The sequence below is a fragment of the Lycorma delicatula genome, chromosome 2, assembly GCF_047948215.1.
Source record: "Lycorma delicatula isolate Av1 chromosome 2, ASM4794821v1, whole genome shotgun sequence".
NCBI lineage: Eukaryota > Metazoa > Arthropoda > Insecta > Hemiptera > Fulgoridae > Lycorma > Lycorma delicatula.
Genome location: NC_134456.1, coordinates 94,635,549 through 94,662,080, shown reverse-complemented (window position 1 = coordinate 94,662,080; position 26,532 = coordinate 94,635,549). Strand labels below are relative to the sequence as shown.

At 28.3% G+C, this 26,532-nt stretch overlaps 1 protein-coding gene across 5 annotated transcripts in view; it reads right to left on the bottom strand.

The window, feature by feature from the left end:
• Positions 1 to 26,532, bottom strand: part of LOC142319013 (regulator of chromosome condensation-like) — a 67,790-nt gene that overhangs the window by 8,887 nt on the left and 32,371 nt on the right. For 4 of the 5 annotated variants that reach the window (XM_075355806.1, XM_075355803.1, XM_075355805.1 and 1 more), the window contains exons 2-8: positions 24,133 to 24,229; positions 13,419 to 13,621; positions 11,648 to 11,815; positions 9,569 to 9,785; positions 7,548 to 7,697; positions 2,768 to 2,881; positions 1,115 to 1,273 (exon numbers count right to left, since the gene is read on the bottom strand). In XM_075355806.1, the coding sequence (XP_075211921.1) occupies positions 1,115 to 1,273; positions 2,768 to 2,881; positions 7,548 to 7,697; positions 9,569 to 9,785; positions 11,648 to 11,815; positions 13,419 to 13,621; positions 24,133 to 24,214 (1,093 nt within the window). In that variant the 5' untranslated portion in view covers positions 24,215 to 24,229. Of the gene's footprint in view, positions 1 to 1,114; positions 1,274 to 2,767; positions 2,882 to 7,547; positions 7,698 to 9,568; positions 9,786 to 11,647; positions 11,816 to 13,418; positions 13,622 to 24,132; positions 24,230 to 26,042; positions 26,168 to 26,532 lie in introns of those variants that run through there. The other variant, XM_075355807.1, reaches the window with a different exon arrangement.

Here is a 26,532-nt window from a genome sequence, read left to right as displayed (position 1 = left end):
CTAGGGTAAATGTTAGTTATGTCATAACTAACCATTTACTATTAAACTATTTAATTTGTTAACTAATTCGTACCCACTTTTTATAATATAGGTAAACTGATTTTAGATCTGATTATTTTAGTAATAAAGTAACAAGGAGTGGATTTGAAATTAATTAATGGCCGTATTGGGTTATCTTTTTTATGTATTTTATGACAACAAGTAAGTTTGTGGGCAAGTGGTCTAAATGGATATAATCTAGTGTGATACCTCATATTATTGTTATAATTAACAATTGATTTATAATTTGTTATTATACTTTTTGTAATTTTCAAAAATGTACTAGTTGGGTCTTTTACTTTTGTAAAATTATTTTTACTTTATTATTAAATTATTATATTCATCAACTAGCATGACAACAGGTGTGTTTGTTTATAACTAATAAGTACTGCAGGATATTTTAGAATAAATATTTTAGGTGAAATTTAAAAAACAGACTAACAAATAAATCAATACCTTTTTTCAGATGTAAAATCAAAATGAGTTTGAAGTCTAAAATGATATCTGTATAAAGAAAATTCCCATCATATTTTATTAAGAAAACGATATTATATTTTTTTACATTTTCTGAGTTCTTTTTATAACTAGTGCAAGCTGCTTTCTTAGGTGGATGGTTAAAGTACAATGTGATCAGAGAAACTGGACTGAACGATAAGTTCACTGGTGAAAATAGAAGTAAAGCTATAATGTGACATTACTAAATAAATAAGCTGTGCTGAAGGAAGATTTTTTTTTAGATTATTTTTTAATTAATATATAAATATAACTTACAGAATTATTGGGATACATCTGATCTAGTTTTAAAAGAATGGTAAAAAAACTGATAACATTGTAATCATAATCCACTCTTACCCTCTTTCGGTTGAATTTCCATGACGAAGAGCACAAATGTCACATTCCATCAACAAAATGCTTTTTTACATCCATCAACATTGTAAATTCATCAACTTAGAGTAGAAAAACAGGCTTGAAACCTTTTAGGTTATTTACACCTATAACCGTGATTATATAAACAGGGTGATCTCCCATTTTATGATCTATGTTAATAAATTAAATATAATAAACTATAACTCACCATCAGAAGTTACAGCAAATGAAACACTACTTCCACAAGCTATATCTACGCATTTCTTATTTTTTAAAGCTGGAATTTGTGTTGGTTTTGAAGCATCTGTACAATTTTCACCAAGTCCTAAACGACCATACTCTCTTCTACCTAATGCGTATGTCATACCTGAAATGACATGAGAAAGAAGTACATAATACATGTTTGATGCGTTATACTTTATAGATCAATAATAACTTGACAATGGCAATAACATTTGATGCATTTAAAATTAAAAGAAAAACAAAAGGGAATATTTAAACATAGAAAAGTCTTTATCAGAAGAATGCATGTAATCATTAAAACTATAAGAGCAGACTATCAGAATACAAAGGTTAAAGATTTTTAAAAAGTACAAAGCTTGAAAGTGCAAAATTTTATTAAAATGTCAGGATACATTTCACAGTTGACTGAAAAGATGAAAATTTTTATCAGATAAATTGATATTGGAATAAGAGAAAGGAAAATAATGGAGGCTTTAAAATTAGAAGGACAATTTACATGATCAGTACAAAGAAAAAAAGTACAAGTACTGTGAGTTGTGTAAGCTTTTAGTATTTTTTTGTTATTGACTGTATGTACAATTGTAAATATAATGTAATGTAAGTAAATTATATAATAATGGAAATTAGAAGTGAATGCACATTATTTGAACTGTTTTGAGAGATAGTATAAACAAATCAATCCTTGATTTTTATATTCACTTTACTTCCAAACAGGAATGTGCATTCAATGTTATGAATCGACCTTGATTTTTTTTTCTTTGAAAAAATGCAAACTACCCTCATATATTAAGGCATCAAAAATGCGGTGCAAGTACAAAATGCTCTATTCAGAAGGAACTTTGTTTAGTAGATGCAAATTATAGATTTGGTAAAGTCTGATCTATTCTGTAATTCAGAGAGGTGCAAGTGTGATAACTAATATTTAAAAAGTACAATACTAACAGCTTTCACTTGACTACATGTTATCAAATATCACGAGAAAAATTAAAAATATATTAGATAGAACTACATTAAATGCTACTTTTAAAAATAAATTCATATTCTATTTTAAGTAAACCTAGAAAAAAACCAAGCCTTCAAATGTACATATAACAGTGCTAGAAGAAAACTTTTATTTATTAATCAGACCTTTAAAGCCAGAAGGACAGTCACTAAACAAAGAAATTGCTAACTTGAATACAAGAAGCTAGTAAACTTGTATATAAAAGAAGTAACAATTCACTAGTTGACAATTACAACTTTTTTTTTTCACCAACTGCATTAAATATGAACATACAACAATATGGGGTGCTTCACTCAATGTGTTAATTTCATACAGACATATTGTAATTTCAAACCAAAACATAACTGCTAATAAATTATTGATTTATTAACAAAATCAAGAGAAAGTAAAGAACATCTCAAAAAAGTATTCTACCGATTTAAGAAATTATTAATTTTTTGTGGTAAATGAAATTTATGCAAGTAAAAATCAATATTAAATTTTTCAAACATTTTCAAGATTACTGTGCAAGCATAAACACTGAAGGAGATACTCTGTTACTTTATACCATATATTTTTGTTTGTTCAAAGAAATAATTTCAAAACAGTAAACATAAAGTATGTTTTAACATTTACCTTCTTTATCTAATCCCAGCGCATGATGTTGACCACCTGTAATCAGAGTCCATGACTTTTTTGAAAACAATTCAGACTTCACAGGATGAAAATGCGGTAATGTATCTCGTAAACCTAGAAGTAACAATAAATATGTCTATAAAATCATCAGTAAAATAATTATTTCAGAGATTTTCACAAATTTTTCAGTTTTTAGGTGAAATTTAAAAAAAAACTTTTTTTCTGATTTCAACAAAATAGAAAAAAAAATATTAACAGATTGTTAGCTTTAGATAATCCAGTACATATATATTAATTTAGAATACTTAAAATTAACATAATGAGTATCTGCCAATTCCTTATCAACCATACGAACAAAAGCAACGACAGAATGTTTATATTCTAAAATTTCAGTTATGAATAACTATCATGTAGTCAGCGAAGTACTAAATTTTACTTAACTGGGCACTAAGTAAAGTAAAATAAAAAAATAAGAATAAGTTAAGTTATATCTGATTTGAGTATGATCACAAAATGATCATAGAAAACTTCAAAATTAGTCTGCGAGTGAAGATGATAGCTAAGTCCAATTGAATCATTTATTTCAAAAACCTATTAGTGCAATGATATTCATATGGAGTGTAGTGGGTTCTGCAATAAATGATTCAATTGTATATTATTAATTACTGCTTTACTAAAAAGTGGAAAACCTAAGCAAAATACAACAATCACAAAAACTTTAAGCCTCTTACTTTTAAATGCTGTAAAAAAAATCCTGACCGGTTCAATGATGTAAAATAAAGATAAAATTTAGTTTCCTGTAAAAATTTATTCCACATGTATTGACCAGCATGTTTCCCAGGCTAAAATCCAATTCTGGAACACATGTGAAATGACATAGAAGAAATATTTTGAAGTTGATAACCAATCATAAAACTTTCATTAACTTTAAGTCATGATTATAGTACAGAGGGAACCCCCAAAATAACAAGTATGGCAGAGATATCAAACAGTTCTTTAAGCAAAAGCCTACTACCTTCAGAAAAGTTTGGTCATGCTTTCTGGAAGCTTCTTTTGAATCACTTCCTACAAATTAAGTGTTCAGTTTCTTAATCTTTTTGTTAAACATTATGTGTGTTTCTATGTGTGCAATAACTACATAGTATAATTGGCCTAATGTTACACTGTATTAAAGCTAATAGAATTTTGAACAATTATTTTATTTACCTGGAGAAGATATAACCTTGTAATATTATTTGATAGTTTAGATTTGGATTAAATAACTTTTGATAGCCCTGAACTATAAAGTATGTATAAATCAAATGTAAAACTGGAATCGTTGATAATATTAAAAAAAAAGCCAACTCAGCAATGGGATGTTGGCAACCTTTTCTCTAATTCAATATACGAGGTGTGTGAGAAAAGTAATGAGACTGGTAACACTGCGAGCGATCTGGCAACGCTGTGTCTACTGGTCTGTGCATCCCTTCCACATGCTCAGTACGAGTTTCAACTCCGTTCAGCCAACACAATTATTTTTGACAGCGCCATCAGTGAAGTTATGTTTTGTTGTGTTATGAAAATGGAGCATCAGAATTTACAGTAACGTTGTGCAATCAAGTTTTGTGTTAAACTTGGGGAATCCGCAAGTGTGACCTTTGAAAAGTTGAAACAGGCCTACGGAAAACATTGCTTATCAAGAGCACAAGCTTTCCGCCTCCACAAATCATTTTTGGAAGGTGAGAACACGTTGAAAATCAACCTCGCTCAGGGAGACCTTCAACTTCAAAATCTGATGAAAACGTTGTGCGTGTGATGGTTCTTGTGAGATCAGAACATTGTTTAACAATAAGGATGATGAGTGAACAGTTATATTTAAACACTTTCACCGTAAATCAAATTTTGACAGACAATTTGGACATGCGAAAGATTTGTGCGAAATTCATGCTGAAAAACCTCACAACGGAACAGAAGGACAATCGAAGAAACATGCGTGTTGATTTTCTTGAGAGGATTGACAATGATCAAGAATTCTTCAATCGTATGATGACACGACAGGTGGTGAATCCTGGATATTTGAGTACAATCCTGAAATAAAGCGCCACACTCCGTCATCCCTTCGACCGAAAAAATGTTGAATGAGCAAATCTCATGCCGATTTGATCAAAACCATGCCGACTTGCTTTTTTGACAGAAGGGGTATCGTGCATAAAGAATTTGTTCCTCCAAGACAAACTGTCAACCAAGTGTTTTACAAAGGTTTCCTTGAAAGGCTCAGGAAAAGAGTGATTCGCGTGAGACCAGACAATGCAGACAAGTGGATGCTTCATCATGACAATGCCCTGTGTCACACGGCCATTTCCATCAGGAAATTTTTTACCTCAAACGCATTCCTACGGTTTCTCAATCCCACTATTCATTTGATTTGAGTCCTTATGATTTTTTCCTTTTCCTAAAATTGAAACACGTCTTAAAAGGACATTCAAAAGACTGTGACCGACCAGTTGAAGCCTTCCAGCGCTGCTACCAGGAGTGAGAACAACAACTCCGCTGGTGCATAGCTGCCCAAGGGAACTACTTTGAAGGGGATAATATTGTTGTTTGAAAAAAAAACTTTGGTAAGAAAAAAAGTCAGTCTCATTACTTTTCTCACACACCTCGTAGATATTATATGCTGTATTAATTATCAATACAAATAAAATAAGGCAAAACCTTCCCCAGTCATGAAATGTTAAAACATACTTTTTTGCAAAAATGGTTTTTGGGTTTTGTATATTGCATTTCATTTAAATTCAGCTGATATAATTACATGATGACAAAGTAAAATAACATCAAAATTCAGTAATTTGGTTAAAATTTTGTAATTGTTCTTATCTTCCAAATGACAGCAACTGGTATAGTTATTAGCCACTAAAAAATGCCAGCAGTTCATAGCTTATGTTAAATATTTAAGTAAAGATAAAGTTTTACCAAAAAAAAAAAAAACAGGATGTTTAAAATTACGTTTGTATGAATGAAAAACAAAGGTGCATAAGAAAAAAGGCAAACAATTTAAAAATATATCTAGCGTGAATGAAAATAAGGGTAAGATAAGGTAAAATAAAGGTATACTTTAGTTATATTTTAAATTAATTATAATTTTGCATGCTTTAAAAGCAGGGTTATATCCCTTTTTATCAGGAATTTCTTAATTTATTTAGTTTATTATGATCAGTAAGTTTTCCAATAAAAATTTTTTCTGATATTAATGTTGAAGAAGAATTAATGTTATTAATGTTTTTGCATGTAATTATGGCAGGCTATTGCAATTTCCTGCTCACTTCAGCTCCAACAAATTACCTTACCTTTTGTCAGGTAGACTCAGTCAGTGTAGAGTAGTGGCACTATCTTCATTGAATCTGGTAACCCACATAACATAACCCAGTTTTTTTTAAATTACTTTTAATGGAAATCACTTCAAATATTTCATTGTTATAGAAAATTCACAGAAACACTATGCATATCAACAGTCAGGTGGGGGCAGGTACTTTCTTGGTTATAATAAACTTTATACACAAAGAATGCACAGCATATATTAAAAAAAAGGATATTAGGGTTTTAAAGCCACTTAACACCTCTTACCTTTAACTTAAGTAATGAATCACAAATAAAATGAAAGCATTTTTACAAGTAAAATGAATGCTTACAGTTTTTCCCTACAAGTGTTCAATACGAGCGTCTTTCACCATGTAGCACAAGTAACTGACATGTGAATTTTTCCCATACTTTGACCAGCATGTCTGGACTAATGGAAGTGACAACTGCTTCAGTTTCAAATTTGGTAGATGAGCAGATAGTAGAGGAACATATACAAAATCCTTATAAAACTTCAAAGAAAAAAATCACATGGGGGTCAATTGGGTGACCTTGGAGGCCACTACAAACAAGTTCAATCATCAGATTCATGTTGACCAATCTAACGGTTGGAGAAAACATCATTCAATCAGCCCTGTACAGAGTTAAGACGGTGAGGTGGTGCACCGTCTTGTTGCCAAATAAAATTCTCTGGTCCATCTTGTAATTGAGGAAAGAGTCGTGAATGCAAGATATCCATATAAGCAACTCCTGTTACTCTTGCTTCAACAAAAAAGAATGGTCCATAAACTTAACATTGGGATATTGATAGATTGATTTATTAAACCATGTTACACGGTAACAATACAACAGGGAGGAAATACATATTTATTCATTTGCATATCTAAAATACACTGTTAAAAATGATTTCAGTTTTTCTTTAGTTTTTAATACTCAGAATTTTCAGTTTGTTTGGTAGATTATTGAATAAGTATATTCCATTGTAGTAGAGTATTTTCTTTCAGATTTATTTTTGCACTAACAGTAATTCTAGTATTGCTTGTGCTATTTGAAAATATTAAATGGAGATCTTTATAGTAGTGTGCTATAACTTCTAAAATATACGTTTCTCTAATATCTAGTGATTTTATACAATTTCTATAATTTTTTTCATATATATTATTTTATTGTGAATGTTTTAAATCAAGATGAGGGTGGTTTTGTTCGATCTCCATGCAATTATTCCATTCATTACAATTCTGAAATATGAACCATATAAAATCCCTTTAAAGGTAAGCAAATGAGTCAACTTTGGAAATACATAAATACATACATACATATATATATATATATATATATATATATATATAGTGCAATAGAAGAAATTAAAGTATTAAAACATTACATCTGTTTTATATAATGTAATTTTTTTAAATCTAAATTTTTAATATAAAGAAATCAGACTTACCTAACTGATAATAATTATTTAGACCAAAAGCATATATATGACCTTTTGATTCTTCTTTTACAAAGGTACAATATGTTCCAGCCCATATGTCATCTACTTTAACTTTCAGTCTTCTTTGGAAAGTAACAGGTGCAGGAACTAACAACTGACCTTAAAAAAAAATATTTAAGAAAAATAACAAAATCCTTAATAGCCCAAGAGTCTAGATTAATGAATGCAGTTCTAAATGCTTAAAACAACTTTTTATTATAGCAGCAATGCAGTTTTATTTAATAGCAGAAGAGTTTCATGTTAACTGATTTTATTTTTTTTACTGTTTAAGGCAAACATTATATATGAAGCAAGTAATTAAAATAATCAAAGAATAAGTGCAGTAGTAAGATTTTTAACTCACAGAGATAAAGAATGAACTTCATTTTTTGAAAGACTGATTTTTCTTATTATTCTAATACAGCCTGTCTTCAATTTCATACTGTATCTGATAGGTATGATTTCTTTCTTTGTTGGAAAAGCAATTAAACTTTTACAACTACAGTAATCCAATTTCCATAACATATGACAGTTCCAATCATTTAACTTTTTGAGCAAATGTTGATACCTTTTTTATTTCAAAGAACATGAATGCATCTTTTGTTACAGTAACGGTTTCATTAGGTTAAACAAATTCACAGCATCTGTTTTGATTCACAAAATTTTGAAAGAAATCAATAAACTGCATGAAAATAAAAATTTAATTCTTCTGAAAAGATAAAAATCTAATTGTTACATATGATGAATGAACTACATGACGAATTCGATGCACATTAAGGTTTAAATTATTTCAAAGTGTCAAACCTTAAAAAAATTCACATGACGCATTTATTTATTATTTATATTACGTTCGACATTTAAATTTTTCTTTACTAATTTCTCTCTATCTATCAATGATTGTGTAACATTTGAAAACACTACAGTGTAAAAATATTTAAATTGTTGCTGAGCATTTTTCTTTGCTAGTAAATTTTTTCACTCTAATTTCAAGCAAAAAACAAATTTCCTAGTAACTATGATTAGAAACTCAATAAAAATTGATATATTCTCCAGAACTATAAATCTGGAAATAATGTACGTCATTACCATTTGTTAGAGAAAATTTCTGTAATTATTAATTTATTACGCTACCAAACATAAACTGTATATTTTTAGTTTTTATACTGTTCTCTTATATTGAAACATCACTGTTACTGTTCTTGGCAAAAGCACTTCATTTTTGTTTCTATGGTGGTCAATCAGTGCTGTAAAGATTGCTGTTCATAAGATATGAAAAACAATCTACTATAGCAATTAAATTAAATTACTGTACTCAAAACAACAGAAATTGTAAATGTAATATATATTTTTTTGTTCCAGTCTGCAACTGGAACAAAAACATGTCATGTTTGTCTACAACTGTCTAAAAACATATAATTCAACACCACTTACACAAGTTAAAAAATTAAAATGTGCGGTATGAAGTCAGGCAAAATAAATAAACCAGATAAAACTTTAACCAAATTAACTTTTTATTTATATTGTGGATAAATGGAATATTAAAAAAAAAAAAAAAAACTATCCGATACGTATTAAATATTGACAATCTCTTGGATAATTCATAAAAAAAAAATTTCTGATTAAATGAGAGAATTTCTTTCAGACTCCAAATTAAAATTTTAAAGAAGTTTGTAGGACTGGGGAAATATTCCACTTTACACAGGGTCCAGTGAATCTTGTAAACCTGTTTTAACTATAATTAACTCACTCATCTTTAAACTAAAGATCCACACAATATTAAAAAGAAGTTTATAACAGTCAAATCAACAGAGTAGTCTTCTTCAGTGATTAGGAAATGTATAAGAATGTATATTCTCCAAAACAGTAATTTATGATTAATTATTTCAAACAAAATACTACTGATTGAAACAACAAAAAAGTAAAACAAAATAATCACTTATTTTTAAATTTGTCTCAACCCTTAAATTCATTCATAATTAAATTATACTTACTCAACCCCTTCCGACTCGATCTAGTAGCTGCACGCTCTGATAATCTACCAAGTTGGCCCTGTTCACCGCATCCACACGTATAAACATGACCATTAGCAGTCAACAAAACTAAATGATCAGCACCTGATGCAATCTTTATGACTTGTTCATCAATTGGAAGGCGTATTGGAATCTTCTGTAGACCATCCAGAGTTAATCCCATCGATCCATGGGAGTCCTGGAACAATACAACAAAAATAGTGTGATTATTATAAGACTACATACTTGATTACATTTTAAGGTTTGATAATCAAACTTCATCTGGCAAGTTCTACATGATTAAAAAAAATCATACACACAAGTTTTCAGAAATAATAAAATGACAGTTTATCAGAAAAGCTGGTGATCAATACTATTAAGTGCTTTAAAAAGAAAGTAGGAATTCTCAACCGTTTAAATTTTCTTACATCATTTCCTCTTACTTAAAAACCTATAACTACTTAATTACATTTGATAAGATTATTTTTATAAACACTTGAATGTACTCCTCGGTCCAAATTTTACTCCATTAAATTAAAATGAAATAAAAGACACATTTTTATAAAAAAATGTTTGTCGGACATAAAAAATCATGACACCAATAGTTCTAAATGAAAACTAAGCATAAAAAATAATTATTTATTTCCTACATGAATCAAACACACACAATTCTACAAGCCAATTAAAACTAGAATTCTAAAACATTAATATATAACCAAAACTAGATATTAGATTTAATTTTTCCAAATACAATAAATGTTTGTTGTTGATATTAGTATATATCCAGGTAATAAAATCTAAATAATCTATTAACTTAAATTGTGAACTGTGAATATAATATGACTGGTTATGCGAGTATGATAAAATAAATATTTTAGGACCATACAGTGAAACTTAAGTCATCTTTATACTAAATTTCACTAACAATGGAGGGATTTATCCTGAAATTAAAGGATGCGATTAAGATAAAATACTGATCTAAAGCTATTTTAATGAAGTAGAATAATGAGGTTCAATGAAGTTCCATAATTCACCAAAGTTAGATAAAATTGGATGAAGTTTCAACATGCTTTTGGCATTAGATTGTCATTGGAGCAAAATGGGATCATACAAGTAAATCGATTCAGCCATTGAGCTGCTACGGTGGAACAAATATACATACATAAATATAAACAATAATGATTACATTCCTTTTTGGACAGTTGCATAAAAAAACTAGTTACACGAATAAAATTTGATCATTTGATCTAAAAATTATCAAATGAAGAAAAAAAATCAGATGAATGAGTTCATCTGAAAAAAAAAATTATCAGATGAATGAGTTGTTTTTCAATACTCGCATCTCATTCTGAACAATTCAGAAACCTTGTATCTCATACGTAGATGTGAGTCAAAAACAACTCATTTATCTAATAGATTTTTGCAATTTTTTAAAACATATATATGTATACACATATTTATATCGCTTTTGATACTCTTGGTAACATAAGGATTCCAAAGGGGGTCGTACATTTAAATTGGTTCAGTCGGTGAGCTGCTATGCTGAAACAAACATACATATGTACACCCTCTAAATACATTACACTCCTTTTTGGGCAGTCATGTAAAAGATTGTTTATAAAACTCATTTATAAAAACAGATTAATGATATTTTATTAAATAATTTAAAATAAATTGATAACCATCTGAATTATTATATATCAATTCATTACAACAGTAAAATATTACTGATAATTTCATAACAAGGCTACAACATTTATCATTAATTTAATTAAATACACAATGTAAATTAACTGAGGTCATTATAATTAATCAAACATTCTTTTCAGCAATTTACATATACAACCATCATTTAATCGATAAGACATTCCTTTAGATACTAGCTTAGAAATTAATTTCAGTGGCAAATATATGTGTAAAAATATTCAGATTTGCATTTTAACATTATCTTCTCCAAAACCCTAACAAAATTAAAAAAAAAAAAAAAAAAATGTGACAAAAAGAATTAAAAAAAATAATAAATTTATTATAAAAAGATTTTTTCTTATTCTAAGAAATTACCCGAAATGCACCCCAGGCAAATACTTTTCCATTTTCAAGAAGAGCGGCAGAGTGTGAGTCACCAGCAGTTACCTGAACTGCCTTTCCGGGTAAGGTGATAGGACCCGGCTCCGATTCATTTCCTTCACGACCTAGGGCTCCTTCATCATTACATCCAAAAGATATTACCTGAAAAAAACAAACATTAATATTGATACAAATTAGTCTTAAAATCAAGAAAAAATATTTTATTCGTAACACCTTCTTTTATCAACCGATGGTTAGACATCAATACGTCTCTTCTGATACCCATTGTAAGTCTTGGTCTGCCTCTACTACTTCCAACAGATTGATACTACTCAGGAAGCCTTTCTTCTGACATTCTTAATACATGCATACTTATCAGTAATAAACGATGGAATATACGTTCTCTTTGATTTTATAGGAATTACATATTATTCATATATATTTTGAATCTACCCTCCTCACTAATACCAAATTCATAAGACTGAGAAAAACTTCTTTATTTCATAATTAATTCAATCTAGTACATCCTTTTGTTGCTCTAAGAAACCTCATCTCTGATGTCTGTATAAAACTAAGGTCCCTTATTGATCTAACCCATGCCTTACTAAAAAAAAAAAGTAAGCGCAGTACACAACCATCGTATAAAATTTCACTATATCTACTCAGATATCTTTTTTCAGATAAGATATAGTCCCACAAATGAATTAAATTTGTGTAATTTTTCTTATATACTGATATCTCTTATCAGAACCCAGAAAATGAAACCGGGATAGTTGCTCAAATACATCATTTTCAACAACAATTTTACTTCTCTCTGGATTTGGACCTTTAAAAGCCGAGTTCAAATTTTTCAACTGATAACTTTAAATTTTATTATGATAATAAATTAACAAATTTCACTTGCAGCTTTAATTTTTGCTTGCATTGGAAGTATGAGATGGTAATTTAGTAGCGTATAAAAAAATTCCAAGCCACAATAAGATGATCTGAATTGGGAACTTTCTGGATAAAAGACAGACACTGACAAATCACTGGACTTTTAATTTATTTTTACTTATTCTTCTAGATATATGTATTTTACAATGTAATATTACTGTAATCTAGTTATTTAATCAGGTACTTCTGTTTATATTTCATTAGTCTACCGTAATTTAGTAAATAGGAATAATACTAAGGACCCATGAAATCCATATAGAATTTACAATGATGCTAAATTCTATAATGAGAATAAAAATAATAAGAAAAAACTTTCACTAACATTACAGTATTTTTATTGATGATGGAATTTGTTTAGTTAATAAAAATTGTTTATCAGATCAACTCAATTTACAAAAGAGATTAAGTTTCAGACTATTAACAAAGAAAGAATGCATAAAAAAAAAAGTGTCTGATTGACTAATTCATTTGGTATTGACCTTTTTTTTATTTGATAGTCGATAAAATTAGTAATAAAGTAATAATAAACTGCTTCATAAGAAAAGAATGGCATATGATTACACGGAACATTCATTATATTTGAAACACAATGTTTTAATGACACAAATGCATGCAGCACACGTGCTAGTTAAAAAAAAAAAAACTACAGCCAACAGTATAAATCTACAAAAACTTTCAACAACTTCTACAGTGCTACATTATTAATTTTGACTAGCTACAGAATAAATTCAATTATTAAGGAGGTGTAATAGGTCGGAATACCATATTACATCATTATGATAATAATGAGCTTAATTTAATAATTATTTTAAAATAAAAAAGGGTGTACCTGGCCATTTTCTGTTAAACAAAGTGTATGCATTCCTCCGGCGCACACATAAACAACATTTTTTAGGTCAAGATGAGATAAAAGAGCAGGACGAGTTCGCTCCAAGATGTCAGGACCCAATCCAAGCTGACCGACATCTCCTTGACCAAATGTCAAAACAACTCCAGGTTTCTTAAAATACTTTCTCACAACTGAATTAATTTCTGTAAATAAGAAAATTTTTTTTAAAAATAATAAATTCTATAATATAATATTACTTCAAAAGGCTAATACATACTAGCCAAGGTTACCTGTTCAAGGGAAATTCAGTTTTATTTCTTGGAAGCAATAAAACATTTACTTCTAAAACTTTTTAATCATTTAAATTTTTTAAAAAAGTTATCACAATTATATCTTTTATTTGTAAACTGATTTTAGAACAAGATTTAATAAAGCTAACTTAACAATAATGAATTCCTGCAACTTTATATAAAAAAAAGTTATCCAAATAATTTTACCTTATTTATTATTTTAATTACATAAGTTCAGTACTCTTTCAGGGAAAATTATCTTCATCTAAATTCTATTACATTAATTACTGTTACTCATAAGAGAAAATAATGATTCCTTGAAAAATTAAACAATTGTTTTAATAAAATATACTAGAAGCTTTAAAACTGTTGATATGCTTTTCCCTCAATAAATTTCCTCTTGTACATTGATTTTTATAAAATCTAAAGAAGTTATAAAACCACTTTTCATTTACAAATAAACACATTCACAATCAATTGTCAGGTAATAATCCTCTTAGAAATTCTAATATAAAAGGCATTAAAATAGAATGTCATACCTTAAAACTACACATTAACAGTATAAATGGTATAAATGTGTGTGTGTATGTGTGCATTTGAATGTAATATTTTAAATGAAATATATAAAAACAAAATCATACGTAAATTTTGAAGAAAATTAATCATTGATGTAGTATTTGAACACTGATGAAAAGAGACTAATAATGTACTTCTTATACAATTAACTCTACTAATGGTAGAGAGGGGTTCTAAATTACTCATACACTCATATATATAATACACTAGAAATCAATGATGAAAGAAATAAATCAGACAAATTAAACTATTAACCACAATAAAATTACCTAAAAATTATATTTAGGTACATCGGCAACTCCCTTCCAGTTAACTAAAACTAATATAACTAAAATGGTACCAAAATAATTTAAGAAGTCAAATAAAAATTAAATTTACCTGAATAAATATAATTAATTTTACATATTAATAATGGAAAAATAAAATAATAAACTAATATAAGATATATTTCTTATGAAATAAATAAAATTTATTGCCATTTTCCTCAAAATTATTAATATTGTTCGTATAAAAAAAATGATTTAATATTACAAGGTGAGAACAGTCATACCGTTCTGACCTGGTAATAATTTCATAATTTAAAAATTCATCTTATCTTTAAACATTACAAAAACAGGAGCTTTTTGTATATTCTACAGGTATCAGAATTTTTTTTTCATCTAACAATTAAATAATTTCACGTACAATAAAAAACTTCAGAAGTTAGTAATTTCGACAGAACAAACATTTCCTATAAATAGAAATTTATCAATGAGTTATATACAACAAATCAACACTGATTACAAAAACAAATAAACTAAGTTTATTTTTATGAATTCAATATATTATATAACAATCTTTTTATAGCGCGATCATTAATTGTGCACTACGTGCATTACTTGAACAGTCTCCAAAAAAACATTTGCGTTAATTATCATCGCAGACAAGATTATACAGGAGTGCACAAAAGGCCACAAAGAAATTAGGTCTACTTGCATACCAAATATATTGTGAACAGGAACTGAAACCCCCTGACACTGGGGACCTTGTTCTTTTTAAAAGAATAAGATACTGCCACTGGTATATCAATCAGGTGGAAAGTAATGGGATTGGCAGACTGGATAATGTGTTTTTAAGTGATGAGGCATATTTTCACCTTAGTGATTACATCAATAGTCAGAACAGCAGATATTAATCAATACAAAATCGACACATGTTACATGAATCGCCGTTGCACTCACAGAAGGTGTGAGATTTCTTTATGATGAATAGTGGGCCTGATTTTTTTTATTGCGAAACCCTTGACAGCCTGGTATATCAGAATATAATTACATAATTTTCAGCTCTTATCCAGCTTGAACACTAATTTTATTTGCAACAAGACAGGGCAATGTGCAATTAAACCAAAACACCATGGAATTTTTGGAAGAAGTGTTTGGTGATTGCAAGATCTCAAAAGATCTGTGGCCTTCTTGTTCCCCTGACTTATCATCACCAGACTTCTTTCTCTGGGGCTTTTTGAAAGGATATGTATATAGAACAAATTCAAGACCTGGAGCGGGCCATTACTGCAGAGATGAATTCCATTAGCCCTGATATCCTAAGAAGGGTGTCAAAAAATATGGTGCAAAGGGTTCGAGACTTGCCTTCAGAAAAATGGTACAGATTTCAAACAGTTACTGTAAGACATGACATTACCAGCGGTGCATAACTACATCCATGAATTAAATGAAATGTGAGAATCTCTGTATTATAGTCCATAGTGAAATTAAAGTGTATAGTATCACGATAAAATGATCACTCTGTTTATAATAAACAACCATCATTTCTCACAAACATTTAACTTCCTTACAAAAACATTATTGTTTTATTAAATGAACTTATTATATTTTCACGTGATGTTGGATCTTCAAAGGCAAAATTTGAAGTATCAGGAAATAATTACTCATTTCTTTTTTAAACTTGTATTTTTATTGGTATCTGCAAACATACAGGTATATTTTTTATTTAATATGAATTTTCTATTATCAGTGAAGTTTTTAAATACCTGGATACCAACAAGTCCAAGAAACAATATAGTATTTGCAATGCAATGGAAGAGTTAAGAACTTTAAATCAAATATTATTTTTGCCTTCTGAAATATGATGAAACCTATATAAAATTATAAGTAGTGAGGTAGTAAAGAAATTAAATTCTGAGTAGAAGGTTGACAGATCGACGCCTAGTTAGCTACTGTTTTGCTGACAACTAATTTGGCACATTATTAATAATCACGTGCAACATTTTTCTTCACTCAATTTATGTTACAACTACTTTGACCCGCTAAGACGATTCATCCAAAATTTTAAAACAGAAAAATCTTTTTATTTGTAAATATTAACAGTATATATTTCTGCCAACTATTAGCAAGCGAACAAAACTGTTTTTTATTAATTAAAAAACAAATCTGTTTTTATTTCAATGGTGATTTTTGAATGAAGAAAAAATATCAGCCAAAAGGAAAATAAAATTTAACAATTAAAAATTGAGTATTTTTATTGCACATAATTAAATAATTTGTAATCTATGAAAATAGTACGTTTTTGGTATCATGACTAAGAAAAAAAAGAACAATCAATACTTTTTGATTAGCACCGTTTTGATTATAAATCTAACATTTAAAAAAATTAACAGAATATATAAAACTATATAAACAATATTCTAACAGAAATACCAAGGGCACTAAATTCTGTTTTGGTCTTTCTCAGTTACTTTTTGCCAACAGCAAGATTAGTTAAATAAAATCTTTTTCAATCGATCAGGTTAATCCAAGACTCACCAGCTATTACTATAATATTTAATAATTTATTTCTACATAAATTTCTTTATTGTTTAGTTAATTAATAAATATCACATAAGCTACTCTAAACAAACATAACTTACTACACACAAGCAAAAATCATGAAGTACGTTACAATTACCAGTGTAAAGTAACTGTAATATTAAGGTTTATACTTTAAATTATGCTCATAATAACAATTAATATTAATCATCAGCTTGCAACTGAGATAAATAGAGACTAGTCACTATTGTTTTCTCTGATTAATGATGCCATACAGCTGTTTTTATTCTGGTAAACAGACTGACGGTGACACTTGAATTTAGGCCATTATCTACATATCAGCGGGCTTACGTATGCTGATTGCAATGATATGTTAGGTTAAAACATTGAAAGCAATGAGAAATCAGCTGATTCTCTAGTAAGCCAGAAAAATGATGTTTGTTTTTCTTAGAAAAGAGTGAACCATTTTCTGGTATAAATTGTATTCCATGTCAGATTGATTACAACTGTCACAGTTACATGTCAACATACATGTAATAATATTCTCCTAAAAATATGTCTGATTAATGTTAGTATTTTTTTCATGTAACAGGTAAATATTACTAAGCCGATGACATTTTATCCAGTTTTTATTATGTTCTTATTTATTCAGTATATTACATTTTGTATAAGAGGTTTATAATTTTAACCAGATTCTCTCTGCATCTTTAGTTTTGGTAATTAAATTATATTTTATGATTTTACTTCATGTACATTTGTACATAATATACTTACTATTACTTTTTTAACAATTTATACTAGTTAATATTATTACTCTAAGATTACTAGAAATTAAACCTCTTACAGTTGTCTTTTATAAATAAAAACATCCATCTAATAAGTAAAAATAATACAAATGAAATAATGGCTCATTAATATTATTGAGATAATATTAACACATCCACCCACCCTTGAGAGAGAGTAACAGATAAAAATTATTTAATAATTTGATATACTAAAATGTTACAAATTACAATTTACTTTAAAATAAATATGAGTATATTTTCTACATAAATGAAGTATAAATAATAACACAAAATATAAACGACTGTCTATTTCAAAGCAAACACAACACTTATAAATAAAAAAAGAGACATTAGATTATAGTCTGAGATTCTCTAGGTTAGACTACCCAAAAATAAAAAAAATTGTAAAAAATGCAAATTAGTCGTACATGGATGAAGTTTCAAGCACTCTAGTAAAGCACATTAGACCTGCTCAATATAAGAACTCAAAAATTATATTCACAGCTAAATTCAAGATGGAAGAAAAGTACTAGGACTCGGAAATCAAGATCAAAGTATGAGGAAAAGACAAAAATATATTATCATGGTATTTTTTTTGTAGTTGAAAGTCATTTACATTTTGTTTCTATTTTTATTTATTTTGTAATTGTGGGACTGCAATCATCAACTTGTGTATCAATTAAAAATGTATTTATACAATTTTACTTCTTTTTTTATCAGTGCCATTACACACATTAAAAAAAACATTTGAAAATTATTTGTACACTTATATTTCCTATTTTTAATAAACTAAAATAATGGTACTAATGGCAACTTTCAGTGAACAAAAAAGTACCAGCAAGAGCTGGTCAAGTATATCAAATGTTAAGCAAATACAAATTTTAAGGCAATTTACAACCTGGAAAACTTCTTAAGTATTATAAAACAAAAATGCATTATGAAGTATTAGCGTAAAGCAACAAAGGTTTAGCATAATAACTTCAGCCAATCATAAATGAAATTTGACAATTACTATTACGGATAGAAAAAACCCTGGACAATTTTTCAATCAGTGTATTAGCTTGCAGGAGTAGTTAGCACAGGATTTGGTAAGCTGAAAACTTTGATGCAAAATTACATTCACGGTAGTCACTGCAGATCGAATAGATGCTTAATGAGCAGTGTTTGGTAGTTCTCATTATTTCAGAAGTTAAAAATTTTGAGTAAAACGTGTTGACGTAAAATTTTCTTTTAAACTTTGTAAAAATATCACAGAAAAATTTTAACTGCTTCAGAAAACTATGTGAGCCGATTGCAGTGACATGAATAGTTTAATCATTGTAAACTGAAAATTCTTAGTGATGAAGCCTATATCCCAAATCCAATCTTCCACCTTGACAGATCATCATAATAATACCAAGTTTACGCATTAGTACATGAAAGATCAGAATTAACTGCCGTCAAAATTACTGATGAAACTGCTAAACAAATGTTCATGGGGAAACTTCAAACACATTACTCACAACAAAATTTGAGTTCATCTAGTATTTTGAAAACAGCATTAACTTAAAAAGTATGAAGTGTTATGTCAGTAAAGGAATATTCAAATAGCATGAAATTTTTTTAGAGTTCACACTATTAAGATGTAAGACAAGGATTGTCGTCATCCTGACTCACGCATTATTCTTGTGATTCTCGACCTAAAAATAAGAATCCTATACTTGATCAGTGATCTGCCTAATTCACCACGACTTTAATATCCGAAACTTTTTTATTTTTTAATGATGACTGCATCTCTAAAAGGACATCACTTGTAATACATCATAAAACATATACAAATATGCAACATGGAACCTTGAGCCATCCTATAAATTTTGTTTAAGAACTAATATACTTTATAATATAAGTAACATTTAAAGGAACTTATAACTTACGAGGAAATTATTTAAGAGCAGAAACAGCAAAGAAAAATATAATACACAGAAGAAAGTATTTGTAACATTATTTCAATCATTATCTGAAAATCCTGTACTTAAGTAAAATTTTATACAAAAAATAAACTGAAAAGTAAATTTATCATGAGAAATATGAAAGAACCGTTACTTGACTAAATTCCTACAGCCGATAATTAAATTAAAGATAAGAAATTAAAAGTTTGAAATTGATTTACCAGGCCTGAACACACACTCTAATATGTGTGAATGCTATAAAATTACAAAAGAAAGAGTTACAGAATTACTACAAGCAATGGGAAAGTGAATGGATCTTAGCCTCAAATAATCAGACAGCCATCCACACACTGCACTGTTCCTTGACTGTTGAGATGCATACAGATAATATAAAGATATAACCAGTGTACTAAATAAAATTAACAAATATAAAGAAGTTAAAATCAACTTACATGTAATAAATTATAAAATTTAAAAATAAATTTCCATAATCGTGCTTCAATACAAGTAACATTCAACCTTTACAAATTAATGAAGTAATGTAAGCAAAAATGTGCAACTTAGTGTTTGATACCATAAAAATACCAAGTATATGCACAGTAAAATTAAACTAAATACTTCTATTGTAATCTTGCATCAGCGGTAGTCATTCAACTCAATTCTACTTTTCTCAATCTTACGATTAAAAAAATAAAATCATTTTTGATAACACATGCAACAAAACATCATTCCAACCATTATCTTCCGTGAATTCATCCTTCAGAGAAAAGGATAATGCAGTTTTTATAAGCTCCTGAACAATTTCTTCAAGATCTGCATCAGTCATATTTGTTATTATGCAATTTTTCAATTTTAAATAACCCTGAAGAAATAAGAAAAATGTTTTGAAGACATATTCTAGCAGTGTGTAAACATCTATTTCAAGTCTTCACTAAATATTATAATACCAAATTCTACACAATTTAACTCATAATCTTACACGATAATGAAATAAGGAAAGTATAAAATATCATCGAAAAACGTTAACTCAATATATTAAATACTACCCATATTAAATTAAAATAATAAAATAAAATTAATTAGTGTTTTTGTTTATTATTTACGTAGTACAGTGATGCATTACAATGAATGAATATTATACTAAGAAAGTACAGAATTAAATCAAAATTTTTATTAATCAAATTTGATATTCTATTCCTTTTGGCTAAAAAAACGTTGACTGAAGCGACTGTCTACTCATCCTAACAGATCATAATATTATACCAGTTATTACTTATAAAGTAAATTATAACAATGAATGTTGTTTAAAAAATTTACATTTAATTTATTCTGATCAAATCAGGTAAGTTTCTATACAAGCCCTCATATCATTTTGGCATCACAAGCTGAAGGGGGGTCAGACAAAAGGTCAAGAGCAAATCCTTGTTCCTAATTTCCCATAAAAATATTTATCTTTAATTAATATGAACATTTTGCCCATCAGCTCTTGAACAAACAACTGCTTTATTTTTGACTGCAATAAATAACCACTCTAATGAAATATCTAATACTTGAAAAATTAAAAATAAAGGATAAATATTTAGTTGACTGGGCTTAACATAAAATGTTAAAAAAAAGTCTGAATGATAATCTGCAAAAGAAAGTGAATGAGGAAACCTAGAAACTTTTTACTGCATTATGAAGCGAGTCATTAAGCTTTAAATTCTTTATCAATAATTCAAAGCCATTTTAAATACAAACATTTAGCTAAATTGTTAGAATCATAATTGCACGGTTTCATTTATTAAATTAATAAACATAAAAAATAACTTAACATAGTAGTTTTTAACAAATTTTGACGGTAATCCGAGGGGTGAGAGTTGGAAAAAAAATGTTGTTTAAAGCATGAGCTTGTCAAATGAATGATTTCAATCACTGTTTTAATGGTAACGATAGATTCTCAATCAACAGTCTTGGACAGATAAACAGCGTGTGTTTGTAATTGAGCATTATAAAAAAAAAAAAAAAAATAAAATAAAAAAGGTTCTATGGTTGCTCAATGCTACTTCAATATCCATTAACACTTAAGTTCCCAGAATGGAGATTGCACACAGAAAAATGTGAATGCAGAATTTTGAAGAAACTGGCTCAGAATCGAACAAAAGCCTCCTGATAAAAGAATGGATGTTATACATCTGAAAACATAAATGGCATAAGAGCTGCAACTCTATACTTCCCTTAACATTCACATTCATTCAGTTTCACTTAGCTTGTCAAAGACCCATGTTCAAAAATTTTTTTATAAGGATTTATGCAAGTGTTCATATTAAATTAAATTGTGTAAGCATATACTAATGATGATTAAATTCATTGTATGAAATTGTAATACCAACTTTAGAACTTTAATGAATATATTAATTTACAATATGCTGACAGTGATAAATTGCTTTATCACTTTTATATAACTTATGACAATCACTTTTATATATAACTTGTGATACCTAGGAACAAACAACCTTAATGATATGCATCATAAACTGCAGCAAAGTAATGTCTGGAATAATTTGTCCACATTTATTGAGGATAATGAAGGGAATAGCTGCTACTATTACATCAGAGTGATACGTCTGAATGATTGAGTTGATTTGAAATCAACTCAAGACGCATGATTTTAATATACAGGCACCAGTCACAGCTAGGTGATCGATGAACACAGTTAAACGATTTCCTGACCATGTTATCTCTTGTTACTGCAGTACCCCTTGGCCACCAGCCTCCATGGCGCAAGTGATAGCATCTCGACCTTTCATCCGGAGATCCTGGGTTTGAATCCCAGTCAGGCAAGGCATTTTCACACGCTACAAAAATTGTCATTCATCTCATTCTCTGAAGCAATACCTAATAGTGGTCCCAGAGGTTAAAAAAAACCCCATGGCCAATAAGACTGATGAATCTTGGTGAATCTTCTTGTGGATGCCACTCGAGGAATAAAGTATTCAGTGATCCATTCTACAAAACACTGAAGAACTTAAAGAAAGAATCCATTTCTAAGTTCCCGTATAAGGAACTATAAAAGAAAGCGTAAGTTTCGAACAGAAATAGCAATAAAGAACTATGTAACATACATTATTCAGAATAGCATCTATTAGAAAGAGATTATGCTAAGCTTGATTCGAAGGAACAATGAATGACATTTTCATTTTTTTACGTACATGCTTCTACTGAAGAGTAATAAAGAAAGAATCTGTTCTAATATAAAGTCAATCAAGCATACAACATGCTGCTCTAGTGTGCCATAAAACTAATGAATGAAGATGGAGATGGAAGAATAAGTACCGAATGTTAAAGAAACCGTCAAGGGACCGCTTGGTGAACACAATAAAATATATGATAACGGGATGAGACACATATTTAATGACTATGAAATTGAAAATTTTTCATGAAATGTTTTTACATAAAGATATGAACTAGTAAAACACAAAATATAACATTGAAATTTTCAGAAGAACAACACATAAATCAATTTTACAATGCAAGCTAGATACAGGGCACGCAAGTTATAATAGTTTATTAAAAAAATGAAAATAACAGAAGCAAGGAGCAATAATTATCTTATATTACTCAAAGTAAGAATCAATAGAATTCTTATCAAAATTTTCACAATATAATGCAATACAGATGTTAAATTATTGTACGATAAAGCAAACAAACCTTATCTCCAATTAAAACCAAGATTGTAAATTTTTGAAGAGTCACAAGTAAAGGATATTGAATAGTATTGGAAATATTTTAGAATAACTAACTATTAGTTGTTGAAAAATGCCTCAAAAGCATATTCACTGTAAAAATAAGATCCCAAAATGTTTTGAATAAATTTCTGAAGAAAATATTTGGCCAGCGGCAAGGTGAATTTTTTGGCCAGTCAGTCAAAGAATGTGAAACTGTAGCATATGAAGACAAATGTAGATGAAGTAATAAGGAAACTGAACAGTTTATATATCCTTTAAAGAAGAGGAAATTGTAAAAAGAAAAAGTATAAGATGGAAAATGAGTAAGAGGACTGCAACCACTAGGTTGCTGTGTTAGTAATAATAAATAAAGTAACTCAATTACATACTGAATTTTGGGGGATACATAATAATTTTATAAATTCAACACTAAAAGGCATGCTTACTTTTTTAGATGTAGAAAAAAATCCCTATAATGGAATAGATTATAATGCTTCCATTCTGACAACTTCCCTCTAACACAGATGGAAATAAACTTTACAATTAGTTTTTGCCTATTAATCTTTGCAAAATATATAAGCAATAGATTATAAGAAAATAAATTGACAAAATACATAAAAAACAAACCTGCAATATTCTCTTTTATAATTTTTTGAGGCAAAGGGCAAGAGGTATCCCTTTCTTTCACATTTGAACGTCGTTTTGGCATTTCAATTCACAACTTCTGAAAATTAAAAAAAAAAACTTATCAGTTGAACAAAGATATTAATTTTTTATTTAATACATCACAAGTAATATGTCTCTTTAAACTTTGGACCAAGAATTAAACTAAATTTTAAATTCTTAAATTAATATTTTAATTATACTTAGTTTTTTTATGTTTTTTTTTTTAAAGGAAGAAATACTAAAATTTCAAAAACTATTCATCTGTTATAAATTACCTATAATTTATTGTATTAGTTAATTGTATTATAATTATGTTCATGTAAAGTTAAAAAAAATATAGTGCTTCCGCTATTACAATATGAATAAATAAATCATATGATAAATTTGTTTTCACAAGAAATTTTTTTATTACATTTAATTTTGCAAAGTTGTACAGAAAATTAAAAAAAAGGTTTTAAATATGAAAATAGAAAATAAGACTTAAAGCTTTTGATTTATTAGTACAGATTAATAATTTTAATCGACTGAAAGATGCACCTCAGAGCCACATTTAATAGAACTCTTTCAGTGCCCTGGGTGAAATCAACTATGATGAACCAGTACATGAAGTAACAATCACAAACAAACAATAGATGATGAAATTCATGAAAACAAAGATGAAAGTTCCGATGACAATAATGAAGCGACTAATGTTTCTTTGGTCTAAAAAGTGCTTGATAGTATTAAAAAGTCAACAAGTATTTACAGTAATTTACCAGTAAAAAAAATATTCTATATTCACCACAAAATACAGAAACACAATTAATAATGCTTGTTACACTTGACATGTTTCCCTTTATACAAATTACAGCTGGTGAGTGTGTAAGTACATACATTTCATACTTATATTCAGATAAATACCTAAAAAAAACAATAATCATTTTAAATACAGTAATTATATTATCTCTTCAAAAAAAAGTGTGGTGCATTAGTTTGTTTGCAGTTATGTGCCCACATTTTTATTTTGAATGAAGCACTAAGATTTATTTAAAAAAAATTGAACTAACAATTGTATTGTGTAGTATAAACAGTATGTTGTTTACATTAAAATTTATTTTATTTATTTTTTTACATTTTTAAAAAAATTATTGTAGACATGTTTTTGAAATTTTATAAAAATTAAGTATAGAAACACCATGCTTCTTGATATGAACAATGTTTATATAATATGTAAATGTATTAATCCTTTTATTTCATTATATATCTGTCACCATGTCAATAGAAATATAATTATGTAAAATTACTAAGCTTTTTTTTTAATGAATAATACTTAATATTCTCACAAACATGAGGATATGAACCCATCAAGGGTCCAAGGGGTGAAGCCCTGACCGGCTAGTGAAGCCTAGTTAAAACATAATAAAATCTAACCTGATATAAATTTGAAATTACTGATAACCCAAATGAAAGAATCTGGTTATATTTTACAGGTTTTATTCTACTGGTTTTATTCTACTTAACATCATAAAAAGAAAAAAGTGAACTACTATTCCATCTCCTGAAACATGGGTAATCGATATAACTACAGAGAGTACAACTGATTACTTATCTACTTATTAATGCATGTGTAGTTCAATGAAAAATTCCATTGCTAAAAAGAAAAAACCACAGAATGAATACAGAATAATCAACTAAAAGTAGAAAAGAAGTAACTGATATGTTCTAAAAAAATTAATTATGAATACATAACACACTAGAACAAAATCTGATAGAATAAATGTTCAGCAGATGATGATATTCAACTGTTGGGTTTACTTTGGACAGTTGTTCGTACTGAATCAAACTAATACAGTTAAAACGAAGATTGTATTTCAAACCTTACTAAATAATACCTTTAATATTATTTTTCCCATTTTTTATCATAGTTTATTTTAAAATGTGTCATTATCAAATTTAAACCACGGCGGAGTGGTACCATCTCAGCTTTACATTTGCAGGTCCTGGAGTTGAATCCCAGTCAGGCATGGTATTTTTCACATGCTACAATTTCCATTCTCATAGGGCAAAATGTCCAAAGAAGTCAATAGCCATCATCTCATAAAAAAATAATAAACTGTTTTATTTATAACATATACATATATATTACCCTATATAGAATGTATTCATTGAAATGTTAGAATACTGGTTTTTTTTTTTTGTATTAAGACTGTAACAGAAAAGAAAAATAGTGAGCTGGTGTTGCTCTATGCACACTACTGTTAGCTTAATTTAAGATTAGTGTATATTGTTTTTGGATCATAAAAAGGCACTGAGTTAAAATATGATGCTTTCATTTGGTCAGACAGTACTTTTATTTTGAATTTAAACATAATTTTGTTTACA